The sequence below is a fragment of the Nannospalax galili genome, unplaced genomic scaffold, assembly GCF_000622305.1.
Source record: "Nannospalax galili isolate Female #2095 unplaced genomic scaffold, S.galili_v1.0 scaffold95, whole genome shotgun sequence".
In the NCBI taxonomy this organism is placed as follows: Eukaryota; Metazoa; Chordata; class Mammalia; order Rodentia; family Spalacidae; genus Nannospalax; species Nannospalax galili.
The window spans coordinates 9,851,123-9,875,670 of NW_008342393.1; the positions used below are offsets into that span (position 1 = coordinate 9,851,123).

Consider the following 24,548-nt stretch of genomic DNA (forward strand, 5'->3'; position numbering starts at 1 on the left):
GGCGCGGGGAGGGGGGTGGGGCGGGACGGCGCCGCCTCGGGTGCTCGCCGGGAGCCGGCCGCGCGGTGCCTGCTGCTCCTCCGCAGAGCGCTGCCTTCTACCTTTTTTTCCTTCCTCTTTGCAATTTTGAACATTTTGCAGGAGGCAGGTGAGAGCATCCTGCACGCCGAGGAGCCCGCGGCGCCGCGTGCGCTCTCCTGCGACCGTCCGCGCTGAAAACCCCAAAGTTTCCTTATTTTAATATTTTATGCAGATGCATCGATAGAGATAGAAGTCATCCTTTTTTTCCCCCCCTTGTTTCCAACGCTTTGCGAGCGAGTACTTTTGGTTTGGCAAAGGACAGAGGAAAAAGCTCAACATTTCGGGGCGGCGATTGGCCTTCTTTTTAGAAAAGAAAACAAAATTGGGTGCATCGCGATGGAGAAAATGTCCCGACAGCTTCCCCTGAACCCCACCTTTATCCCGCCTCCCTACGGCGTGCTCAGGTCCCTGCTGGAGAACCCGCTGAAGCTGCCCCTTCATCCCGAAGACGGTGAGCGCTGCTGCGGCCGCCGGGTCTCCCGGGTCCTCTCCCCCTGGCCCTGGGGCGCCCCAGCCCCGCTTGGATGAAATCGGCAGCTCTCGGATAGCCCTGCGCCTAGGGGAAAAGGGGATCCCGGTTGAGCGGCGTTAGGAACCGCGCGGGGGACAGCCCCCCCCCCCCCCCGGGTCGCGCTCCTGAGCGCAGGTGGCAGGTGAACTTGACAGTGACAGGTCAGGATCCTAGCCTTGAGTGACAGGGCCGGCGAGGAGCAGGGGGGTGGGGGTGCTGTTTAGGGAAAGGGGTCTGAGTATAGGGGGTCCTCACTGCGCAGTCTGGAGCTTCGGATCGTGTTGCTGCTTCTGTGACTGTTTTGTGCCGGGAGCTCACGCGACGAGAGCGGAGCCGCTTTCCTTTCTCCCGCTGCGGGGTCACTGGGAAAGCGGGGTGGGGGCCCGCGGGGGAGTGGTCTGTCGCGGGGAGCGGTGCACGCCTCCAGAGCTTTCCCGGTGCGCCTTTCCTGGTGGGAGGGGAGAGCGGAGCAGGCTCACGTGTAACCGCGTGCAGGAGCCTCCTCTGGCTTGAGCCTTTTCTTGGTAAGTCCTCGTCCTTCCCTAGGCTTACCTGGGCTGGAGGGTGGGGGGCGAGGGGAGGCACTTGAGACCCGGGGGTGGGAGGGGGACCCAGCTGATGCCTCCACGGATTTGTCATTTGGGCAGGTGCAGCCTCCTGCGTTTGATAGCACAGTTACAAATGCGAATCCTGTCGCTCTTGCAGAAAGTCTTGAAAGATTATTCAGCTGCAAATAGCTTCGGAGTGTTTGCATCCTTTTTCCCCTAGGAGAGAACAGCCTGTTGCGTTGCAAGAATCGGGGTGCTTGGTTGTTCGTGCAGAACCCCCCCCCCCCCCACGGCTTAAGGAATAGTATTTGAGAGGTAGGGGGTGCATGCGCTAGGCTTTTGGGTCTGTGAATGTTTGAAGTCCACTCTCAGAAGAGGTTTGAGGCTTATGAGTGGCGGTGAAGCTGTTTCTCTAAAGAAAACAAAAGCAAAAACAAACAAACAAAAACCCCCCAAAATACTCAGAAGCAAATTAATCCAGATTTCACCCACAGCGGAATATTGGTAAAGAGAACCTGGTAAAGACCTAATGGGGGCGCGGGGGTGGGGGTAGTTCCAGATTGGAAAGAGCTGCATTCATCCATCCTGGGTGAGTAGAATACTTTACCTTTGCAGCACTCCTGCCTTGGATAGGATGCCTACTGTATACATTTTTGTAAATTGGATATATTTAAGTGTTTGAGGAAAAGGAAGAAAACACTTTTTTATTAATGTATTCCTTTTGCAAAACAACAGATATGTCCCAGTGGCTTTCTGAGCAAGCATGCCAGCTCAGAAAGTTCTTCTACCCTTCCTTCTAAGACCAGAGCTCTGTATCTTACTTGTAGATGGTGATAATTGTGGTCTTGTAAGTTAATTGAGCTAGTACATGGAAAGATCCAGGCACAGTGAATTAAGGAAGGGTGTAGAGTTCTGGCTTTTCTAAAACTAAGAGCACCAACACCTTTGCTTTGAAAGTCTAAATGGCCCCACATATTTACTGTAATCATTTTCTAAAAGGTTATTGATTTTCTTACAAAGTCATGACAGATGCATAAAATCTCAGGTGATTCTCAGGTAAAGAGAGTCTCCTGTTTTCCAGCTGAGATCTCAGTGACTTATCCTTTCAATGAATACAAGAGGGCTGTTCTCTTGTTTTCACTCCAGCCTTCAGAAGAGGACTTTCTTTCCAAAGTAAATAGGAAGATGTTGAAAAAACAGGCAGAGGTCCATGTCCTGCCTGAACTTTTAACCCTAGATCCACAGAAGACAGCAGCCAGAGGACCCCGGTGTCCCTAAGAAATAGTTTTGTAATGGAGGCCAGGCAGGGTAGTGAGTGACCCCTTTTCTTTCTTTTTCAAACAAAGCTCAACTTTCCCTTTTTCTGCAGCATTTAGTAAAGATAAAGACAAGGAAAAGAAGCTGGATGATGAGAGTAACAGCCCGACGGTCCCCCAGTCGGCCTTTTTGGGACCCACCTTATGGGACAAAACCCTTCCCTATGACGGAGACACTTTCCAGTTGGAATACATGGACCTGGAGGAATTTCTGTCAGAAAATGGCATTCCCCCCAGCCCGTCCCAGCACGACCATAGCCCTCACCCTCCCGGGTTGCAGCCCGCTTCCTCCACTGCCCCCTCGGTCATGGACCTCAGCAGCCGGGCCTCTGCACCGCTCCACACTGGCATCCCATCTCCAAACTGTATGCAGAGCCCCATCAGACCAGGTAAACTGGAAGATTTGCCCTTGAGATGGGGATGAGGGGTGGGAAGGGGAGGGGTTGGCATAGGAGGGGATCTCAGCACATATTCCTGGGAGGACTGGGAGCACCCTTCTGCTCTACCTATGCTGGAGGCTCTTCCCCTTCAGAGAGCCCGTCTCTCACCTGCAGTTGGTTAAATTCCGACTCTGTAGGCCTACGTTTAGAAAGTTGTGTTCAGGTCTGGGGAGAGAGCCCAGAAATATGTATTTTAACGACTTGGTGGAGAATTCTGAACAGTTGGTCCAAAGGCTGCAGCTTATAATACACCAACCTACAGCTAATGATTGGGCTAATGTAAGCATCCAAAGCCTTTATCTCCTGCCGCTTTTCCCTAGGCCCAAACACATAGATAATAGGACCGTGCTGGCTGATTTGGGTAGACCCTATAAGGCTGGCTTTGCCCACATTCATTCCTCTGTGGCCTGAAGGGGAATCCCGCCAGTAGGGCTATGGGACAGCTGTTTGTTTTATCCATCTCCTTTTGTCATTGACCAAGAACTGGAGTCTAAATAAAAGCAGATCCTCCTGTTGGCCCTCCTGTTGACTGAGAGCCAACCTGTCCTTATACTGTTTTCATTGCTCTCTGTTTATCACACTTACTCCACCTTTATGGAAGCTTTCGAGGGAACGGGGAGATAGCTTTCAGTCAGTAAATGATTGCATGAAGACCCACATTCAATCTCCAGACCCCACATAAGAAGCCAGGTATTGTGGCACTGATGTAATCCCAGTGCTGGGGAGGCAAAGACAGGAGGATCAGTGTGAGCAGGCCAGCCTGAGTCAGACACGTGTACCTGCATGTACATGCACGCTCCCCTGTCCACCTTCTAATAGGCATACACATACACAAATAGTAAAACAAACAAACAAAAACTTGTGAGGCTACAGAAATATGAGAATGACAAAAATATTACCTAGAAAGCCTTGTGCTTTAAAACCCAACACCGCTCAGTGCGCAAGAGTAAGTGCAGACCGAGGCAGCTCTGGACCCGTGCCTTCAGTGCCCCATGGCACGAATGAACAGGAAGAAAGATCATTTCATGCACACGGGTACCAGGAACAAAGATTCAGACTGATGAATTGACAGGAAGGTCACTGAACGGAAGGCCTTAGCTGCAGGGGAAGACAAAAAGCAGGACGACGAGAGACTTTTGTTTGAGATGGTTACTGAACTCTGTGTCCTCATGAAGAAATTTCTGTCACATACAGAGTGAGCCTTAAATGGGAGGAAATGAGATGAGGAGGAAGAAAATACCCCTGCCTTTAGAGATGACTATCAGAGTTCAAGTTCATCCTTTCAAATGCCTCTGGGCTTTCAGATTTTTTTTTTTTTTTTTTTTGGCCCCTTCTCTAAAATACACTATGAGGGCTGGAGAGAAGGCTCAAAGGTTAAGAGCACTTGCTGTCCTTACAGAGGACCTGGGTTCAGTTCCCAGCACCCATGTGGCAGCTAACAACCATCTCCAGTGCTAGGGGATCTAATGCTGTCTTCTAGCCTCCATGGGCACTAGACACATGCATGGTGTGCATACACACACACACACACACACACACACACAGACACACACACATATACAGGCAAAATACTCCTACGTGTCAAGTCAATCTTTTTTAAAATCCACTTGAAAACTCCAGGCCACTGATTCTATTTGAACGAAGTCTTAACCTCTTGCTACCCCTGGAAGCTGCAGAAACTTGAACAAACACCTCTTTACATGAACCAGAGAAGAACAGATATGTATAGTGCCAGTGTTTTCAACTTCTTCACCAGAACAGACAATCAGAAAATGCATAACTCCTCCAGGCCAGAAATAATCGTGCATCACAGGGAGGGAGCAGAGTCCCAGGGAGCAGGCACTTTGGCCCCTTCCTCTTTCAGCTGGAATCTGTGTGACCTTAGCAATGAGGTAACGTATTGGAGCCTCAGTTTCCCCTTCAGTAGAAGGATATGATTTCTATTTGATGGGTTTATGTTGGAAATTATGGGCAAGTGCGTACAGAAGTTCAGATGGCGATTATTGAGTATTCTGTTGATGCAGGTGGCTATGGTTGTCAAATTTTACCATTATGACAATCCTGGTCATCTGAAAGATCTTCCCAAAGTCACCACACGTAGCACACAATCTCTCTCTGGAGGGAACTATCAGGAGATTTTGCCCAATGAGTATTGATCTAGGATGATCCTATCAAGAGAGAAAAATCAGGATCTTGGAATTTGAGACTTAAGTCATTTGCCAGAGATTCCACAGCCTGCAGTGGTTGATGACTTACATCGTGGGGATTCCCTGATCAGAGGTGCGGTTCATAGCAAGGAACTCCCAAGCATGTGTGGGTGTCATTTTATCACATTACCAAAGAAAGGTACACACAGGTCTGGAAACAAACAATTTATAATTTCTCTTAAAAAATAGTCGGGCTACACTTCAAAATAATTTTATGTTTTGAATTGAAAACTTGGTCATAGTCTTAAAAGTGAAGAAAAAGAAAGTCAAAGCTCTTCTTCAAAAACCCAACCAATGAAAGTCATACTCTGCCATTCATGTGCTATTGATCATGGTAAAGATTATGCTGAGAAATTAAATTAAGCTGTAGGGGGGATGGGCTTGATGGATGTGCTCTGTCAAGCAAACCTGGAGTAGGAGGAAGTTCTGGACTGTTCTGCATAGCTCACAGGGGTGACTAGAATAGAAGTGCCAAGTGAGTCTTGGGGATAGTGAGTCCACAGAAGGAAAGAGCACAGATATAGCCATGAGCATTCTGGGAACTGTGTAATTTCAATTTCATCTGAGATTTCTCAATCCTGACACTTGGGGCTCTGGATTAGTCTTGTGTACATGGCCTTGTGCACGACATGATATCGACAGGCACCCCTACTCTATGTTTTAGATTCCATCAGCACCTACCACAAATAAAAATATCTCTAGTTACCCCCCACCAAATATCCCCGGTGGGGGAAATCGCTCCTGGTTGAAAATTAATGGCCTGGACCTTCAACTTGGGCAGCAAAATCTATTCTTAATTCAGGGTGCTGTCATACAAATGGATACTTTTCTCCTCCCATCATACTTTATGGAAAAACTTTTGAGAAGATCAGGAGATCTTAAGTTGCCAAGAAGAAATAATAATTAATGAGTGCAGTTATATGCTTTTAGGGGATAAAGCTAAGTCATTGGGGTAACCAGAAGATGATGCAGAACAGTTCAAACATTTGCCTTCAGCTGTTTGCCCAGCATGCATCTTTTGAGTTATGCTCAGTGCATTGTGTCACTGCATGATGAGGACTACCCCGAGGGTATCTCGGAATGACAAGATGTGAATTTTCAAAGCTGTTTATCATGACTGCTCTCCCAACCCATTTCATATTTGTGCACCCCAAACCTGTTCCTCTGTGTAGGTATCTGATCAGGGAATAAATCAGTATCTGAAGAAATAAACATTTTTTTCCTGAAGAAATACTCCCGGAACACATCAAAACCTGTTGTGGTGAAGATGTGATGGGTCCCCCTGTTCATGTATGGAAGAGTGGTTCTTTGATACGGGGCCTTCAGGGTGTCTGAGTAAAGTGTCCTGGCCAGCAAGGAGTCATTCTATAGGCTTCAAATTTTGCACTTCAGGTGGTATCGGAAGTGGTGTGGGGAGCATGCTCCTGGAGGTTATGTGCTGGGTACCAGGAAAAATAAGAATCTGTTTGCCCTGAGAATTGAGCAATTGCTTTAAGGACAGCTGTCCCTTTAGGGAAAGTCATCTAGCAGACAAAGACAGAGTTATTTTTAAACCCTGTGCTTGTAAAGCTAGATTTGAAACCATTTCTTCTGGTGGTTTTTCTTTGACTAGCTTGGCAGTGTCCTGCCACTTTAAGGCCCAGCTTCAGCTGAGAATTAAGAAGCCTCTCTTTTCAGTGTTGAGCCCAGGGACTGGGTTCTGATGAAGGCTGGGAACAGAGAAAAGTGAAAACCCTTCCGTGTTGTCACATGTGGGAAGAGGAGGGTGTGAGTGGGTGGCATGGGGATGGGGACGCCTGCTGCGCTTTTGCGGCGTGGAGTTTGTGTCTTTCTGCCCACTCTTTGATCATCAGGTTTTTGACGTGGAAGGAAAATTTCAGCTATGGGATCTAGCTAATGGTGGAGGGGAGCTCTATTTCTGGTGGTTGGGGGATATGGGACGATCCATAGAGGCAAAAGAATTCCCTTGCTTTTCCCAGTATCCTGAGATGAAGCTCACTTTAAGGGCCTGCACATCACAACTATCCGGTTTATGTCAGTCTGCAGGGTGGGAGCCTGGGGAAGGGTGTCACACATGCCACCGCAAGTATCTTGGGAGTTTCTCATTCATTAAAATCAAGAGACTCGTGAAGGGGAGGGAGGAAGTCCACATTGTTCTAGAGGTACTTTCTTAGAATTATTTTTCTTCACTACAGTGCCATGAAAAGGGACAGGCATTTCCTAGTCCCCTGACCATGTTGTGGACGTTCACAGGATGGCAGCCCCTTGCCTGCGGCAAGAGGTGTTTGGGGAGAAAAGGGAAACAAGACAACTTGGACTGAAGACACAGGTTCTCATCCTAGACCCGCCCTTGGTTTGCCGTGTTGTTGTGTGTCTGTTTAAACCTCAGTTTACTCAGCAACAGAACGGAGGTTATAGACATAGTTTTATATGATATATATATGGAGGTTGTATACATATATATGGAGGTTATATACATATATATGGAGGTTATATACATATATATACATATATATATATATACATAGTCTTTCCTCATGGAGTTTTATCAGGATTAAATAAGATACAGCATGGCAAAACTTGGCACGGAGCTGGGCACAGTAATGCTCAGTGTGCGGTGCCCTTAGGAGGGCAGTGGAAGGGGAAAGAGGAAAGATCACATTCCCTGTCCCCATTCTCCATTTAGGGATTTGTCCATCTAGTCCTCTTCCTTCTGCAAAAATAGGACATACATTTTTATTTTTTTCCCAGCATGCCCAACTATTATTTTGTGCAGCCAGTCTGACCTTTCTCTCCCTCCTGAGTTAGGACAAATCACTCTCCTGATGTCAACCTAGTGGCATCACTTCTGTGTTAAGCAACTCCTCTTCTGCCGGTGGGAAACAGCCTTATGCCTGGTGCCCAGCCCCCCAGCTCTCTTGGGAGCCCTGGAAACCCTGGCTGTTGCCTGCAGGACTGTGTGCTCCAGGCACGTGTCTGTGCCCTGCGGAGCTCGCCCAACTCTGGGTGGTGTGCTGGCTTGCCTTGTTTTTCTTTTTACCTCCTCCCTCTTGCCTCTTTTCCCAGAAGAACTATAGCAAGTGCCAGCAAGCGGTTGTAATCCTGACCCTGGCATGAGGAAGCTGAGCTCCAGAGGGAGGGCCATTGATAGGCCAGGAAAACCTGTTCTGTCCAGCAGCCAAGCCAGCCCCCAAGCCTGGCCCTCTGTCCTGCCTCTCTGTCCAGAGGCCCCATCTTCTCTGCACCATGACGGTGGGCAGGATTCCTGGAGGCCAGCTGCTGCCAAGGGTCTTGGCAGAGTCTTCCCAGTTCAGCACTGTGCCTACCAGACTAGAAAAATAGCACTAAAAAGACAGAATTAGGTAGAAGGAGAGGAGAGATGGGGGAGGAGGAGAAAAAGCCTTGATAACATCCTAATGTGAAAAGCCAGAGGGTGAGGAGACAGAGTGATTTATTAGGTGGCTCAGACATCTCTCTTCCAACCAGCACTAATCACTTTTACCCTGGAATCATTTGTTATATCTCGGAAGTTAACATGGAGAGGAGAGGAGATACTAGGGAAGAAATAGATGGAAAAAAAATTAAACCTTGTTGGAGAGTGATGGGTGGTACCAGGTTCTGTAATGTTAGGAATACTCAGATTTAATATTTTTCATTTACTATATTTGACGTCTCTCTCCAGTCCCCACACGTCTCCACCTGAAGCCACTGTTCTGATCATTGGTTTGGCATAATCTTAAATTTCCTTAAGACCTAGTGACTTGGTGGCTCACATTGGCTCAGCACGCATCACATGTATCAGAATTTCCTAAGTTTGAGACACAGATATCTATACACGATATGGTGACGGTCTGTAGAACATGGTCCGACAAACAGCCAAGTATGAATTCTGACATGGCCACATCAGGCTTACTCTTGATTTTAGGTAAGTCATTTGAGTGACATGATCTTCTGTGTTCCCATCTGGAATTCTGGACTAATGACAGGATCCCTTTCATAGGGCTGTCGAAGGTTGTATGAGATAGTTCATGGTCTAGAGCATAGGCACAGAGCCTGGCACACCTGAAATACCCCCTTACCAGCCATTGTGAACAGGATTCCCTCTGCCACTGACTGTCACTCTCCTGGAGGACTGTGCCTGGGACAGAGAAGAGCCTTGATAGCGTCCTCTCGACCAGGACTCAGTCTAGAGTTTCCCTCTGCTTCCCTGCTTTGTCTAGCCCGACCCTCTCTTAGCCTTGGACTTGTAGGTGACTGTGGTTAGCTAAGTGTACCCTTTGCTCATTTCTTATCATTTACAGCATTAAAAATGAAGCAAGCAAACAGAACGCAGTTTGAAGAAATTCTTGCTTAGATGGATTCCCTGAAATATTTGCTAATAAATTGGCCAGTGTCATAACCTAATTTTTATAGTAAGTTTTAATAACTGTACTTGACCCCAGGAGTAAGGAAAGCATAGAGATATTTTATGATGTTGGGAAAGGAGAGTTTATTTAGTTCAGACTCCTGCTTACCAGCTAGACTGCATATCAGCATTCCAGAAGGATGACCCCCACACACATTGTCCCTTCACATGCACATCCTTAAGTTTTCCAAACCTTCATTGCCTTATCTGCAAAGTGATATATTGTAGCTGGGTTTCTGTGACCTTTGTAAAGTCAAAGTGCAAGAAGTGTCCAGCAGGCAACTGGTACGTAGCGAACCAGCCTTTCCCACAAGTCAACTCTGCCACTCTTCTCTAGTATGTGATACAGTGATTGGAACAGAGCAGGTTATAAGTTGCCAGAAGTAATGTGGGCAGTCCCCGAAATGGCACCAGGTTCCACTTTGTTTCCTTTGAGCCCCAGAGGGAAGACAGAGAAGTAGGATTTAGTTGCTGGTCTCCTGGAAGTGGCCATCCCGGAGAGAAGTTCGAACTTGTAGGCAAATAGATAAATGCCAGGACAAACCAACATGCTCTCAGTGCCAAGAGATGAGTATGCCGAGGCCTCCAGCGGCTACTGATGAGAAGGGTACAGGCTAATGAGTAAGGCACGTACAGTTAAAGCTATGCAAGGGAGCAGTGCTGGCCGTACATGCTGCCAGACCTCACAGGAAGCAGCATTTGCTCAAGGAAGGGGTGTCTAGGTGCAGCTTTCTGGAAGAGCTTGGGAAACAAGGTGCAGATCTAATGCAGCTGGTACAGAAGGTTCATCTGGAGGAAACGGGTGAGTGGGAGAGGTCCCGAGCTAGTCACAAAGGCAGCTACATGCATACAGGCTCTGGAGTCTGAACTGTGTCCCCGAGGCAGTGGGGAGCCGTTGAAGGATTGTGAAGAGGGAAGTGGCATGTGAACGTTTCTATTTGGGTTCAAGGTTGGATTTGAAGCATTTTTAGAAACTTGACAATAGTTTCCTCTGGCAAACTAGGATTTCCTTATTTTTATTATTTTGAAAATAAATACTCTCTCCCTGAACATCAAACAGCTTTTCAAAACACAATGTTCTAATGATCTACATGAAGTAATTTCAAAACAGAGGGTTTAGGTTTCACTTGTAAAGCCTATAATTTTGGTGATTGGGGGAAGCACTCTTGGCAAGAAAATGGTTGGAGGGATTTGAATGGTTTACATTTTAAAAAGTCCAAAACCAGGGCTGGTCTCATAGGAGTAAAAAATAGATTTTAATAAACTCAACCCATTAACATTCATTGCTTTTAAATGCCTCTATTTTATATGGCTTACTAGGTTTGCAAACAAGTATACTGAACTAATTTTTATGGGTGCATTGTGTGTGTGTGTGTACATGCTTGTGGCAGGGGAGGAGTGAGTGCCTCTGTTACAAACAGTACTTGATTATAAGCATTAACTGCAGCAGTAATATCATGCTAAAAATACTGGTTTTTCCCCAGCTTATTAATTTTACTCAAGAGACAAAAGAATCATTATTTCAGTGTTACATGCTTATGTCCTGACCCTGTACATGTGGCTCCCTTCTTCCCTGAAACCACAATGAACTACATTTTGTGCTTAGATATAGTATGCACACACACGTGTGTGTGTGTGTGTGTGTGTGTGTGTGTGTGTGTGTGTGTGGTATGATCAGAGGAAAGGGCTTGGTGGGAGGCGGTGGGGTGAGGGCTGTGCTGCTGAATGGCACAGGCATAAAATGACTTACTGTGGCTCCTTGGAGTGTGCTTGATATCAAGCCAGCATTACAGGAGAATAGAAGAATTGCTGTAACCCAAACCAATTCCCTTAAGTAAAAAACAAGCAAAAACCAAAAGACAAACAAAAACCAAAAAGCAAACCAAAACGTAACAAAGCACGTGCAATTCCATCTCCTGGTAATATGGTAGACAACTACAGGAAGGTTGGCAGAATCCAGTGCCTACTGCCTACTAGGGAAGAAACCATACAGTACTTGTGTGTGTCCCATTGATACAAACTTCATTGACTGTGTTTGAAAATTTCTAAAACGTTTGCATTCCTTCTTTTCCATCTTTAACAAGTGTCATTTCCTTCTTAAGTCCCTACCTATCTAGTCTCCCTGAAGAAACAAATGACAGCTCTCTGGTCACATCAAGCTCCCAAAAGTTTTATTTTTGGAAGTTTAATCTGGGACTTTTATTATTGTTATTAATGACTGTTGAAAGAATGCTTTGGAGTTTAGTCTTACGAGATGTGGCTTGTGGCGAATGGAACCCCCTTGGCTCCCATCTTGCCCAGTAGACTCTGGATTCCTAAAAACAGTGAATGCATGCTACAGAAAGATGCTCGAGGGACTCACAACACTAAATCATCTGTGACAGAATGTTCCTGCAAAAAGTGGAGTTGCATAAATGGATCGGCAGAAATAAATGTTTTGGCAGGAACTCCTAGAGTAAAGAAGGGCAGTGTTTTCTCTTCTAATTAGCTCTGGGGTAGAAGTGTGCTCCAAAGTCTTTGCTGAGGAACCAAGGCAGAAACCTCATTGTTGGTCTTTAGAGCCCTGCTGCTGCTGCTGCTGCTGGGGTGTGTGTGTGTGTGTGTGTGTGTGTGTGTGTGCCTGCGCGCACACGCACTTGTGTTTGTGAGTGTGTGTTGTGTATGCACACATGCATACACGCATCTGCAGAGGCCAGAGGACAACCTTGGCTGTCATCCTCATGAGTGCAGTCCACTTCCTTTGAGATGGGGTCTCTCTTTGGCCTGGAGCTTTTCAGCTAGCACTAGTACTGCTTTTAAAAGGCCAAAGGCCCTTGAAAGCTTTACACAGGAAAAGACAGAAAAGTAAGAAGAAAGAGGAGATTGTGGAGAGAGAAGCGAAGCCTGTGTGGAGTTTTGGAGGATGTGCTGCCTTTGTAACTGGCATTTGTTACGATGGATTTCTTTATGCTAATGTCCTTTTTCTGGAGAGCTGAGTATCTGTATTCCCTCACAGATAGACCCTATAGCAACATGCATGGAAAGAAATGATGCAAAATGTTCTGATCCTTATCAAAATAAATGTTTATTTTTTAGCCTATGAATGAAATCCATTCAAACAGAGCAAGCCAGCTAGCAGTATGCAGTTGTTGGATCCCTTGGAAGTTTGAAAGTGTCCAATGGCTAGTTTGGATATTATACAAGCAGGGGTAAGGCATTTGGGCCTCCATATGTTTCTTTTCTTTTTTTTTTTTTTTTTTACTTTTAGCTTGCCTGGATGTCACATTGCATTGACTTAGATTTTATGATCATTTGATCTTAAATCAATAATACTGAAATTTATATCCTTTGTGTGTGGGGTATATACATGCGAATACATGTTTGTGTGTGAGAGTATGTACACCTGTGTATATGTAGAGGCTAGAGGAGGATGTTAGGTGTTTTCCTCTGTTACTTTCTTGTCTTGAGAGACAAGATCTCTCACCAAACCTGGGATACACTGATCCTGCCAGATCCCCAGGGATCCTCCTGTGGCCCCTCCCCAGTGCTAGGATTACAGGTCTATACCACTAACCTAGCTTTTTATGTGGGTGCTGGGGTTTTGAACTCAGGTCCTTCTGCTGGCATAGCAAACACTTTATCAACTCAGCCATCTCCTTGGCCCCCTTTGTCTTTTTTATAAATTAAGATAGTCTGAAAGCATAATTTGGGGGAAACTCATTTAACTTATTAGAGTAGAAAATAGTTCTTTAAGACTACCCAGGAGTATATACATTGATGTTCTTAACCACAAGTGTGTATCAGTGAGGTCAAGAACCTCTACATTGAAGTGTTTCTGTGACTCACGTTGCTGTCATCTGCCTCCATCCTCCCCCTCCTCTGGTGATATCCCACTGTTTTCATACTTTTAAATTAAAATGTCATATAAATACATGGAACCCAAAGAGTGTTTTCCCATTGGTTTGCTATCAGAGAGAATGTCATAGGCAATCCACAAAGATACTAGTTTTCTCTCATTTTCACTAATGACATAATCATCTATCAGAGCAATTTCTCAGTCCTCCCTTTTCATCCAGAGGTGACTATCAAACTTCTGATCTTGGCTTAAATCCTGGCTCCACCACTTACCAGCAGTGTAACACCTCTGCCTTTACTTCCTGTGTTATAAGAGGGACTGAGTGTACCTGCTTCCAGGCCTGTGGGAGAAGGCAGTGAGATGGTATATGGAAATCCATGCCCTATGTGTATAATACAAATGATGGCTTCTACCACTTTTGTGTTCTACAATTACTGTTTCTTCTCTTCTTCCACCTCCCTTATCACCTGTGGACACACAGGTAAGAACACACCTATGTTATAGAAATGATGGCTAGATACCATTCCATAGCTGTTAGGAAGAAAGGGTTACAAAGACATGCAGGAGGTGACCATAGGTATATCTATACCTGTGGAAAGACACACATGCTTGCAGTTCTGTTGCTGGTCCTCCCACCTTTAGCCCTTTACAGCCCTCCTGGTATCTTGGATACCAACTCTAATCATCATGATTTACAGACAAGGGCTTGTTCTTTATGTGCATCCTCCATCCTACCATCCTGCACCCTACCATCCTGCACCCTACCATCCTGAACCCTACCATCCTGCATCCTACCATCCTCCATCCTACCATCCTGCATCCTACCATCTTGCACCCTACCATCCTGCACCCTACCATCCTGCATCCTACCATCCTGCACCCTACCATCCTGCACCCTACCATCCTCCACTCTACCATCCTCTGTCCTACCATCCTCCATCCTACCATTCTCCACTCTACCATCCTCCATCTTACCATCCTGCATCATACCATCCTCCAACACTGTTGCAGAGAGAGCTTGAGTGTGTGGAGGTAAAAGGGAGTAGAGGTTCATTTCCTTTAGTGCTCTGGAGCTTTTCAGCATGCTGGAAGATTTGTGACTTGGGTTCCTTCAGTCTTTTGGGGATACCTCTGGATCACAAAGGAGAGAAGTGACTGCCCTCTAGTTTTTGTTGACACTCTGTTGAATGGGCATAAGCAGAATGATCCTCTTCAAGTGAATTTTGCAAGTGCTATTTGAGGAATGCCCTGCCAGATGGAAAAGTGGCTGGAGAGTGCACCTAGGGAAACTTGAGCCTGTTCTTGACATGGAGTGGAAACATAGAGGACTGACAAAAAAATAGAGCATTTGGAAGACACATATAAAACAAATTTGTCTGAAGCAGACAACAAAAATTGATTGATTGAGGCATTAACCTGGTATGTCTTTGCCTTCTCACAAGATTAGAAGTGCAGCTTCCTTGACATGGATCTTGACACACTGAATCATGTGCTGTACATATGGGAGTAGCCAGATAAGGCTATTAAAGGTATGGCAACCTAAGGGATTACGTAGTACTGCAGTATCAAACCTGGCAAGATTTTCCCCTCCTGAGAAGGATGTTTACCCAGGTGTGGTGGCACACACCATTAGTCCCAGCACTTGGGAGGCAGATGCAGGCAGATCTTTGTGAGATCGAGGCCAGCTTGGTCTACATAGTGCCAGACCAAATGGGGCTACAGGGAGGCCCTGTCTCAAAAAGATCGAAAAAAGGGGGAGTGTTTAATTCCAGGTAAGGCTCCTTAAGCATAGTTTCATATCCTCTCATATCTCTGGGCTCCCCTTTTTTAAAAAGTTTGGGTACAGTACTAAGTTTAAACCAACTAAATGCAGGTGGAATCATTGCCACACCCATGAGGTTTTTCGTGTGTGTGTGTGTGTGTGTGTGTGTGTGTGTGTGCATGCATGTGTGCGCACGCCCCCTTGTTTGCAAGTACATAGGCATGCTGGGGGTACATGTGCACATGTATACACATGTGTGGAGAACAGAGGTTGACATCGGTTGTTTTCCTCGATCACTCTTTATTTGCTGAGGCAGGGTCTCCAGGTGAACCCAGATCCCACTAATTTGGCTAATGTAGCCAAATCCCCAGGGGGATCCTCTGTTTCTGCCTCTGAAGCAACGGGATTACAGGAGGCGTCATCGTGCCCTTCCAGTGGAATGATCTGAACGTATGTCCTCATGCTCATGCTTGCACAGCAAGTCCTTTGTCCACTCTCTAGCTGGCCATCTTCCTAACTGCCCATGAGGTGTTTAAGTCTGGGGGGGCGGGAGCTGAGCACTTCATGTAAGAGGCTGCAGAGAATTCACTCATACTAAACATGAGTCTATTCCTAAGAGGGTTGAATGGTGGGAATACATTGCCAAAATATGTTTTCTTTTTTTTTTTCATCAGCCCTTCCATCGTGACTACAGGCACCTTAAAGTTAAATTTAGGCATATCTCAGTGTCCAGAAACCATGGCAATCAGGATTAAATCATTATCAAAGCAGAAATAACAAGGTTTGATAAAGATATTCAGAGAAACACAGTCCTGAGAGCATCCACACACTCGAATGGACCCTTTATTCACCAAACTGGGTTGAACTCACCACCTTCTTAGAAAGTCATGATATGTTGAGTAGTTCTGAGCCCTTGTCTTCTTAACTAGAAATGGTGGTCTGTTTCACAAAATTGTCATGAGGGTTAAGCTATGTTAAACATGATATCTGTGAAGTGGGCGGGGGAAGAGTTGCAACTGTTGTTTTTATTCAGGGTCAGATTTTGGTGTGTAAAGAGAAGTTTCTAGGACTAGCGGGATGGCTCAGTGGATAAGTGCACCAGCTGCTCTTGTAGAGGACCTGGGTTCAATTCCCAGCACCCACATGGTGGCTAACAACCATCTATAACTCCAGTTCCAGGGATCCAACATCATCTGACCTCTGTGGGCATTGCATGACATGGGTGCAATTGCACACATGCAGGCTATATACTCATACACATAAAATAAAAAGTAATCGATATAATTTTTTTTAAAAAAAGAGAAGTTTCTAAAATGCATTTGGAGTCTCACATACAGGTTGCTAGACTGGGTTTTTGAGAGCTCCGTGATGCTTGCATGGGGGCGTGCAGAGAGCTTAGGTGTACTTCTCACTGTGTGATGGATTAAAAGTATCATCTCATTCTCACCACCTCTATGGGCTTTACTACATCTGTAAAATGAGAGTAATACAGGTCCTCCTCATGTACATATATGCTATAAACACAAGGTAGCCAGATAGAAAGTGGACCAGACAAAGTTCAATTCAAAGTTCAAATTAGTTTGGCCTTATTTCCATTGGATTTGACAAGGCAAATGGGAAAGCACAGGGAAGCACTTCGGAGGTAGCCTAGTCATGACGAACATGGATTGGAGTTAGCCAATCTACGTTTGGCAGCCAGTTTGCCAGGATGGGAGGTGTGTTCCTGGGTAAGTGACCATTGCTCTCAAGACCCCAGTGATCTTGTCAGTGAAATGTAGGTGCTGGTTTTAGCTCTGTGACTCTGTGTGTTAAGGTTCCTATGAACCTATGAATAAAAAAAGCTTCTTGGAGTCATGGTCCTGCTCTCAGGCCAGGGAGACTAAGTATCTGGCATTCTGCCGCTCTTAAGAGATGATGGAGTTGTTAAACTGCAACTGAAATGCAAAAAATCATTTGACGTTGTGGGGAGAAAAAACAATGCAACAGCATCAAAGCAGGTTAATAACTGCCTTCGTCCGGGATGGGAAACACTGGCTTCTTCAGCATTCCAGAGCAACTCTGAACCTAAGTTTATCTGTCTGGAATCACTGCTCCAAGGGTTAACTATCTCAGTGGTGGTTTATTAGCCAGACAGAACACGCAGGAAAAATAAAAAGGACAATCACAGAAGGAAAATCCCCGAGGCCCACAGCTACCTCTTGATGGCAGCTTTTCCACCCGGGCTTCAGCTTCCCCTTGGGGTGGCTGGATGCAGGCTCCTAGGACCAGTCATCTTGAAAGATTCTGAGCCTCAGTCTGGATTGGTGGAAAGAGGTCTGATTAATTAGCAATGTCTGCTGTGAACTTAGGCAGGGCAGTACTAGTGCCAGGTATGTACTGTCCTGCCAGAGCAGGTTGGGAAAATCCTTGTCCCCTCCACTGGGCAGCAGAACAAGGACTTGGGCCAGTGTTGTTTCCGGTGTCCTGGAAAAATGTTTTTCCAAGCCTCTGGCAGGTTCTGTTTTATTCTCTCGGGGGAGGCTTAGTCTAGTTGAGTGAACAGAGAGAGTAGAAGAAAGGAAGTCTGTTGATTCTGCTCCATGGTCACAGGACAAGGGCTGCAAGGTGGAGGAAGCTGGAAGCTGTAACGTAATTCCATAGATACTTCACCAAAGCACAGGCAAGGTGCCCCCTGGGCCAACAGAGACAGCCGCAAACCACAGACTGGCTGGCTGTGGCCAGAGGTCCCGGCTGCAGAGTCCCTGGACCCTGCACATTTGCTAGGCAATCAGCCATTCACTCCACAGCCAGGGGTGCTGGAGCTTCGCCAGGAGACTCAGAATGATGATGCCTCTCTGTTATCCATGCTGATGGCACAGAGCATCTGAGGTCTTTTTCTCTTTAGCTTTAGGATGTGATTTATGCTTTTGTGCTGTTGATCTGCTTTCCTGGTGATGTTTGAGCATTTCAGACTTTTTTTTTAAAGAACAGTTGAGGGGGAGAGTAGTGCTTTTTGCAGCTCTCCCAATGTGTTTCACATAGCCAGCCAAATGTCTCTGAGCCTCCCAGCCTCCTCACTTACCATGAATGGTACCAACAGAATCATAATACCTGCCGTATATTGAGCACTTACAGTGGGCTTCCTGGGATCAGGGTAGCTGTGTGACAAGGGGTGGATCCAGGACTGTGCTGGGCAGTGCAGAGAGGTGGGCTGGAGACTCTACTAAGACCCCACTCGGAGTGGAGAGTGGCCCGGAGTGGAGAGTGGCCCTGACTTCCTTTGCTCCTGCTACTTCCTGTTGTTTTCCAGTGACTGAACTTGAGCTCTGCATACGATTAACTTTCAATTATCCTGAGCCTGATTAGCCAGTTTGCAGATTAACCAAGGTGAAGGCTCACCTGGGTCTGGGAGTTTCTTCAACTCCATTGCTCTTGCTCATTACTTGGCTGGTTACAGCTGATTGCCTGATCCTAGGCTCAGGAGCCTGGAGGTTGGGCTAGTTATGGGGGCATGGAGGGTGGAATCAGGGGTCACTTTGTTCATGACTTTGCTCCCTCTGGTCAGAGGTTCAGTAGCCCTGTAAAACAAGCTCTGAGTTCCCCAGCACTGTCCCCCAGTGTCGATGTTCCCTAGGGTCCTGCTCCTCATACCCCTTTCCCACCTTTCAACGCCAGCCAACACACACCAATTTGGGAAGCTTAAGTTGGCCATAGGGCACAGTGAATTTGAAAGTCCTGAGATTAGAAATCTAGTATGTTCAAAGCAGGCTCAGTAACAGCAGCAGGGGATGCTAATCCCCTCTTCCTCTTCTCCGAAGGTGTAGACTGACAGGCTTGGGACGCTGAGCAGTGGATTCCATCAGAGGTCAGTGGAGGCCAAGGCTCCTTGCAAACACAGGCTCCTAGGGTCCTAGCCCCCATGGTGATTGTTTAGGATGCTCGTGGCTGTATCTCATGGTTGTCCTAGTTCACAGAAAGTTGATTGCCTTTACCTGAGTCCCTGTGGGGTGAGAGAGCAGAAATATGTGTGCTGACCACACCTCACACCAGACCAACATAAACACTGTGTAACTCGGAGTCAAGCTCCCACCCTATTTAAGAACATCTTGTTTTAGGAGAGACAGAGCACAGATCTTAGGTATGCACTAAACCTTGAGAAAGCGTCCATTGAGGATTTGGGTCTATGGCTCACAAAGAGAGTGGACATGTGTGTGGGAGCCTGTTTGACGGGGTTCCATGCATTATCCTTATTGCTTAAGCCATGTTCACCAGGGTACCAGATGCATCTTCTGTGTTCCCATTTTACATTCCCCGGACCTGAATGCCACAAAGTGGGCCAGCATCTGCCACCCCTTTCCAGCCAGGACCATGGGTTTCCTTGGGTCTTTCTCTGGTTCACATTTTCCCAGGATTGTTAGTATGTACGTACAGTGTAGAGATCACATTTTATTAACACAAAGAAATCTGCTTGGACTGCCTGGCTTTTGCAGTCACGTGGAGAGAAATGTGTGTCTTTGGTCCGCCAGTCTGCAGCTCTGTGCAGGATTCAGCAGAAAGCTGGGCACCGGGCCAAGCTTACATTTCACTTCGGAACACACTTTCACATCACTCCCTGGCAGAACATCCACGGCGGTGTCTATTTGGGGAGTAAGTTACAGAAGTGTTGTTTCCCTCTTAGGAGTGTTGGGAGATAGGACCTTCAGAATATGTTTTACTTTTCTTCATCCTCACATCTTCAAGGTGTCCAGATAGCTATGTGATCCAGAAAAATGCAGCATCAGCAGCAAAGAGAAGCCCCTTCCCTCCCAGACTGAACTTGCAAAACCAGTAAACATAGCCAGCACTGCCTGGGACAGAGAAACTCAGGCCAGGGTAATAACATCAAAACCAAAGTTCTGGAACTCTTGGGTAAACGAGCTCCTCTCCCAGATAAAACAACTTTGTTGTCCAAATCTTTCTTTCCAAAGATCTAAGACTTTTCTAAGGTTGGGTTCCAGCCAGCCATTGAAGGAAGGAACTCCAGCAAGCCTCTTGCAATGGCAAGCACTGTGAAAATAAACAAACGGACCTCTTCCATTCCCTTTTCCCTTCTTGTCTATTTTTATTTCTTTTCCCGTTGCTCTTTGGGGCTCTGCACTGTCCTGCCTGTGTCTCCACTGCACCTCTCCCCACCTCACAATTCTCAGAAACCATGCTCGCTCTCCTGCCTTCAGTAAAACTATCTAATTTCAAAAAGGAGGAACTGTGAGAAAGGAAGTCTAGTTTATGCTTTGGATAATCTCCTTTCCCTGCCTCTTACTCTTGTTAGGTGGCAAACTGAAAATCCAACCTGAGTTTTACATCTGACTGTAAAGTTGCTTTTGGGATTTTAAGCCTCCTTAGGAAAGATAGGTTAAAAAGCAAAGATGTATCAGCATAGTACAAATTTATCTCTTTGTAATGAACTAGGTCCCTCTTGTGAAAATATTCTTCACCATCACCCCACCCCATAAGGCTTTCCCAAGGGCCGAGCCTTGTTCTGATTCCAGTATTTGCCACTTTGAAAGGTTATGTTTTCCGTCAGTACCATGTAGCCAAGCAGCAGCCAACAGGGACTTGGAGAACCGTCTCCTGGCCGATTCTGCTGCTTCAGAGGCAGGAGGCTTCCTTACCCGGCAGAGGATGCCTAGACTCAGAGCCACGCTGCGTCCTCCTGCAGGTCAGCTGCTGGTGACGCCTTTGCTTACTCTGCAGTAGACAGGTGACAGAGACCTATCCACCTGTCTCGAAACCTGCTGGTAATTAGCTTAAAAAATAATGCCAAGTTCTCACAGGGCTGCTGGGTGTGCTAGCTCAGTGGAGAGGAAGGAGAGTGATACATTGCAAAGCAGCACTGTGGTCATCATTAGCCATTCCAGGTGAGGTTAGACAAGGTTATCAGAGAGATGACATCACCTTGCACATGCAAAGAGGTCTTCTAATAGTGTTAAGAAAGGGTTGAAGTTTAGATGTCTATTTAGAGTGATGTCCCCTTCCCTTAATATATACAGGTGGGGGTGTTTTTTAAAAATCCTGTTTTCTTTTGAGGGGGAGACTGGGAATTGAAGCCTGGACCCCACACATGCCTGGCATTGCACTCTGCCACCAAGTGCCATCCCCATCCCTATCACATTTTTTGTTTGGGGATTGACTGACTCTCTTTAGAAGACTGAGAGTCACCTTTGTGAGCATCATATGTCAATTCTCCACTGTACATAAGTGGATTATCTGCTGTGGTTTTGTGAAAAAATATTTATTATTTTAATTTTATGTGTATGAGGGTATTGCTTGCATGTATGTAAGTGCACCTGTGTTATGCAATGCCCTTGGAGGTCAGAATGGGCATCAGATCCCCTGTAACTTGAGTTACAGATTGTTGTTAGCTTCATGTGGGTCCTGGGGATCGAACCTGGGTCCTCTGCAAGAGCAGCCAGTGCTTTTAACTGTGGAGGCATCTCTCTAGTCCTATCTGCTGTCTTAGCCAAGGTAAATGAGTAAGCCCTGGCTCGCTACCATTTGCCACCCAGCAGAACTCCACCTTGTGACTTCTACCCCACTTAGGAAGTGTTTGGGAATGTAATTTCTCTTTATAATTAACAGTGCATTTCCTTGCTACATTATAACAAGACAATTGTTCAGAATGACTGTGTCTGGACTACTTAGAGAATCAGTTCTTTAGGTTGTAGGGCCAGTTGCCCTCTCCTCTCACTAGTGTGAGCTTTTAGTCCTTCTGACCTTTTGCTTTTTGCATAAAGCAGGGAAGGTTTGTGGAAGCTGGTCTTCTGGACACCCACAGCTTGCTATACTTCTCGATGGCATCTTGTCAGTTCTTTGCAGCTGACTTGCAAGGTTCTTAGAAGTGGTGCCCGGGTTTTGTTGCACACACCTCAGCACCTGCTTTCTGCCAGAGTTGGTACTCAGGGACAAACGCTGGCAGAATGAATGCAATGCAAAGGTACTGCTCCTCTTAGAAATGGCTTTAAACAAGTGCTTGTGCTAGCAGAATTGTTCCAGTATGGCGGGTCTTCGCATAAGGTCCTGATGGTACCCCGAACTGCTAGGAACGCCTGAGTCACTGGCCTCAGAGGAGGCCTATGCAGACTCCTGCAGCGGATACAGTGACAGGTGCCTGGCTCCTTCACTATGACACTTTCATGGTCTGCTTCTCTTTTTTAAAATTTTTTGTTTATTATTTTTATCTTATGTGTATGTGTGTATCGCGTTCATGTATGCGAGTGCAACTGTGTCCTGCAATGCCCACGGTAGACAGAAGAGGGTGTTGGATCCCCTGGAACAGGAGTTATGGATGACTGTTAGGTACTGGGATTCAAACCCGGGTCTTCCAAAAGAACTGCCAGTATTCCTAATCCCCCTAACCGCTGAGCCATCTCTTCAGCCCCATGGTCTGCTTTTCTTACATGCTATTGTGTCCTAATGTGGTATGAAATAGACAAACATAAAAAGAGTTTTCATACTAGAGGATTTGGATATTTGAAGGTCTGGGTAGATAACTGAAGCCCAATTTTCTACCCTTTAACGACAGAGAAGTGTCTAGAAGTCAGTCACTCCACCTGTACAGGCCCGGATCCCCTGTAAGTGTTCTTAGAGCTTACCCAACTATTAGCTGTGATTTTAACTGGGTAAGTACAGATTCCATGTGGGTGGAGGGAAGAGGATGTAGATTTTTTTTTCCTTTTAATCATCAAGGACTGAGGCGATGGCTCAGTTGGCAAAGTGCTTGCTTTATTAAGTACAAGGACCTGAGTTTGGATCCCGAGCACCCATGTAGAAAGCTAGGTGCAGTGTCCCACACTTATGATCCCGATTCTGGGAGGAGACAAGAGGGTCCCTGGGGCTTGCTGGCCAGCTGGTCTAGCCAAATCCATGAGGCTAGGCTCAGGGAGAGACCTTGTCTCATAAGATAAAGTCAAGAGCAGATGAGGAAGACACACAATGTCAACCTCCAGCGTCTGCTTGTCTAAGAATGTGCTGCACACACGCACATACACACAGGGAGAACCATCAAGGTCGATTTCTTTGATTAGCAGATGCGGGCCAGCACCTCTCCACGGGCATATTGGGTGCAGCTTCTTTGTACATAGGATCTGACTGGTTTGCAGAACGGTGGCTCTCCCACACCAGCCAGCAGTCGTCACTGAAACAGATGTGGCCGGTGCTGAGGGCAACGTCCTGATCGGCTGTGGCCCAGCACTGCGGTGTCAGCTGAGGTGGATGCTGCTCTTCTGGTTCACTACCCTGACAGTAGTGGATCAAGAAGTAGTAGAGGTCAATCACAACTTCACGATGCCATCAGTATTCCCTACAAAGTATTCATTCTGCACCCGCCATACCATACTGTTTACTGGGGCCAGGGGGTAGTCTCTGATAGCAGCTAGAGTTGATGAGCCTTCGCACATTCACGGTGCTTCAGTTTATCGGTATGTTAGGGAGAGAAATGTCCTTCTGACCTACCAGGCTGAGGTGGCAAAGTTCTTTAGATAGAACTAGTGCTTGACTACTCAAACAACCTTATATTCATCTATGAGTCTAACCATTACAGGCCACATTGGGGTCCTCAAAAATTTTTCATAAAAGAAAAATGTTTCATTGGTAAAACCAAACTGCAATGATCCCATACCTGTTTTCTTAAGTTTTAATCTCTCCTAGAACTGTCCCTCCATCTATTAATAAACCTTGATTTTAGCCTAGTTCCTGGAATTCTGCATTCCACTTGGTTACACTGTGTAAGGGGCAGGAGGCCCATTGGCCCAGAGCTCCTGCATATTTCACTCCAGAATGCAGGTCTGTGTCTTAAACAACATGAGGAGAACCCTTCCTCGGTGACCCAGAGAAGCAGAGCCACCTTCACAGAAGGGCTTGGTGTCGAATCACGATACAGGAGCTGCTTTTGCCTGGGATTCCTCAGGATGGCAGTGGAAGGGCCTTCAGGTGTGGCAGTTGTACGAGGTGATGGCAGTCACCACTGTGCTCCCGTGATTGAGTATAGCTCTTTCTTCTTCCCTTCTTCCTGGGAAACCCTTACTCTGATCAACTGTGAACTCTGCTCTATAGATAGACCTCTATCAGACAATAGGTAGAAAGGAAACAGCTCAGTAGTTACCAACCCTTCCTGTTTATGATGATTTAGGCACTAGGCTACCCAGTTTACATGTGTTATCTCATTACACCCCAAAGCTATCTCTAGCACTACTAGCAGTAGCAATACACTGGTACTGTCATTATTAGCGTTTTACAGATGTGGTCCAGAGAAAGTAAACAGACTGGTATAGAGATGAGTCAGTAGGCAGAAGAACTGGGATAGAACACGGCACTGCTATCTGGCACCAGAACCTGCCCTCTCCCTCTCAGGCTCTTTGAAAGGAGCAAAGTGCCTAGAGTTCTCAGGTCACCTGTGCCCGTGGAACAGCATGCTGGCAACTAGATTC

At 46.4% G+C, this 24,548-nt stretch overlaps 1 protein-coding gene across 3 annotated transcripts in view; it reads left to right on the forward strand.

Annotated features, from left to right (window-relative positions):
- Window positions 1-16: 16 nt before the first annotated feature.
- Window positions 17-24,548, forward strand: part of Hlf (HLF transcription factor, PAR bZIP family member) — a 56,457-nt gene continuing 31,925 nt past the window's right edge. For 2 of the 3 annotated variants that reach the window (XR_003850395.1, XM_008838427.2), the window contains exons 1-2: window positions 17-532; window positions 2,510-2,845. Coding sequence is in view for 2 of the 3 variants with exons in the window: in XM_008838427.2 (XP_008836649.1) it covers window positions 418-532; window positions 2,510-2,845 (451 nt within the window). In the remaining variant the exon portion in view is untranslated. Of the gene's footprint in view, window positions 533-1,046; window positions 1,117-2,509; window positions 2,846-24,548 lie in introns of those variants that run through there. The other variant, XM_017799440.2, reaches the window with a different exon arrangement.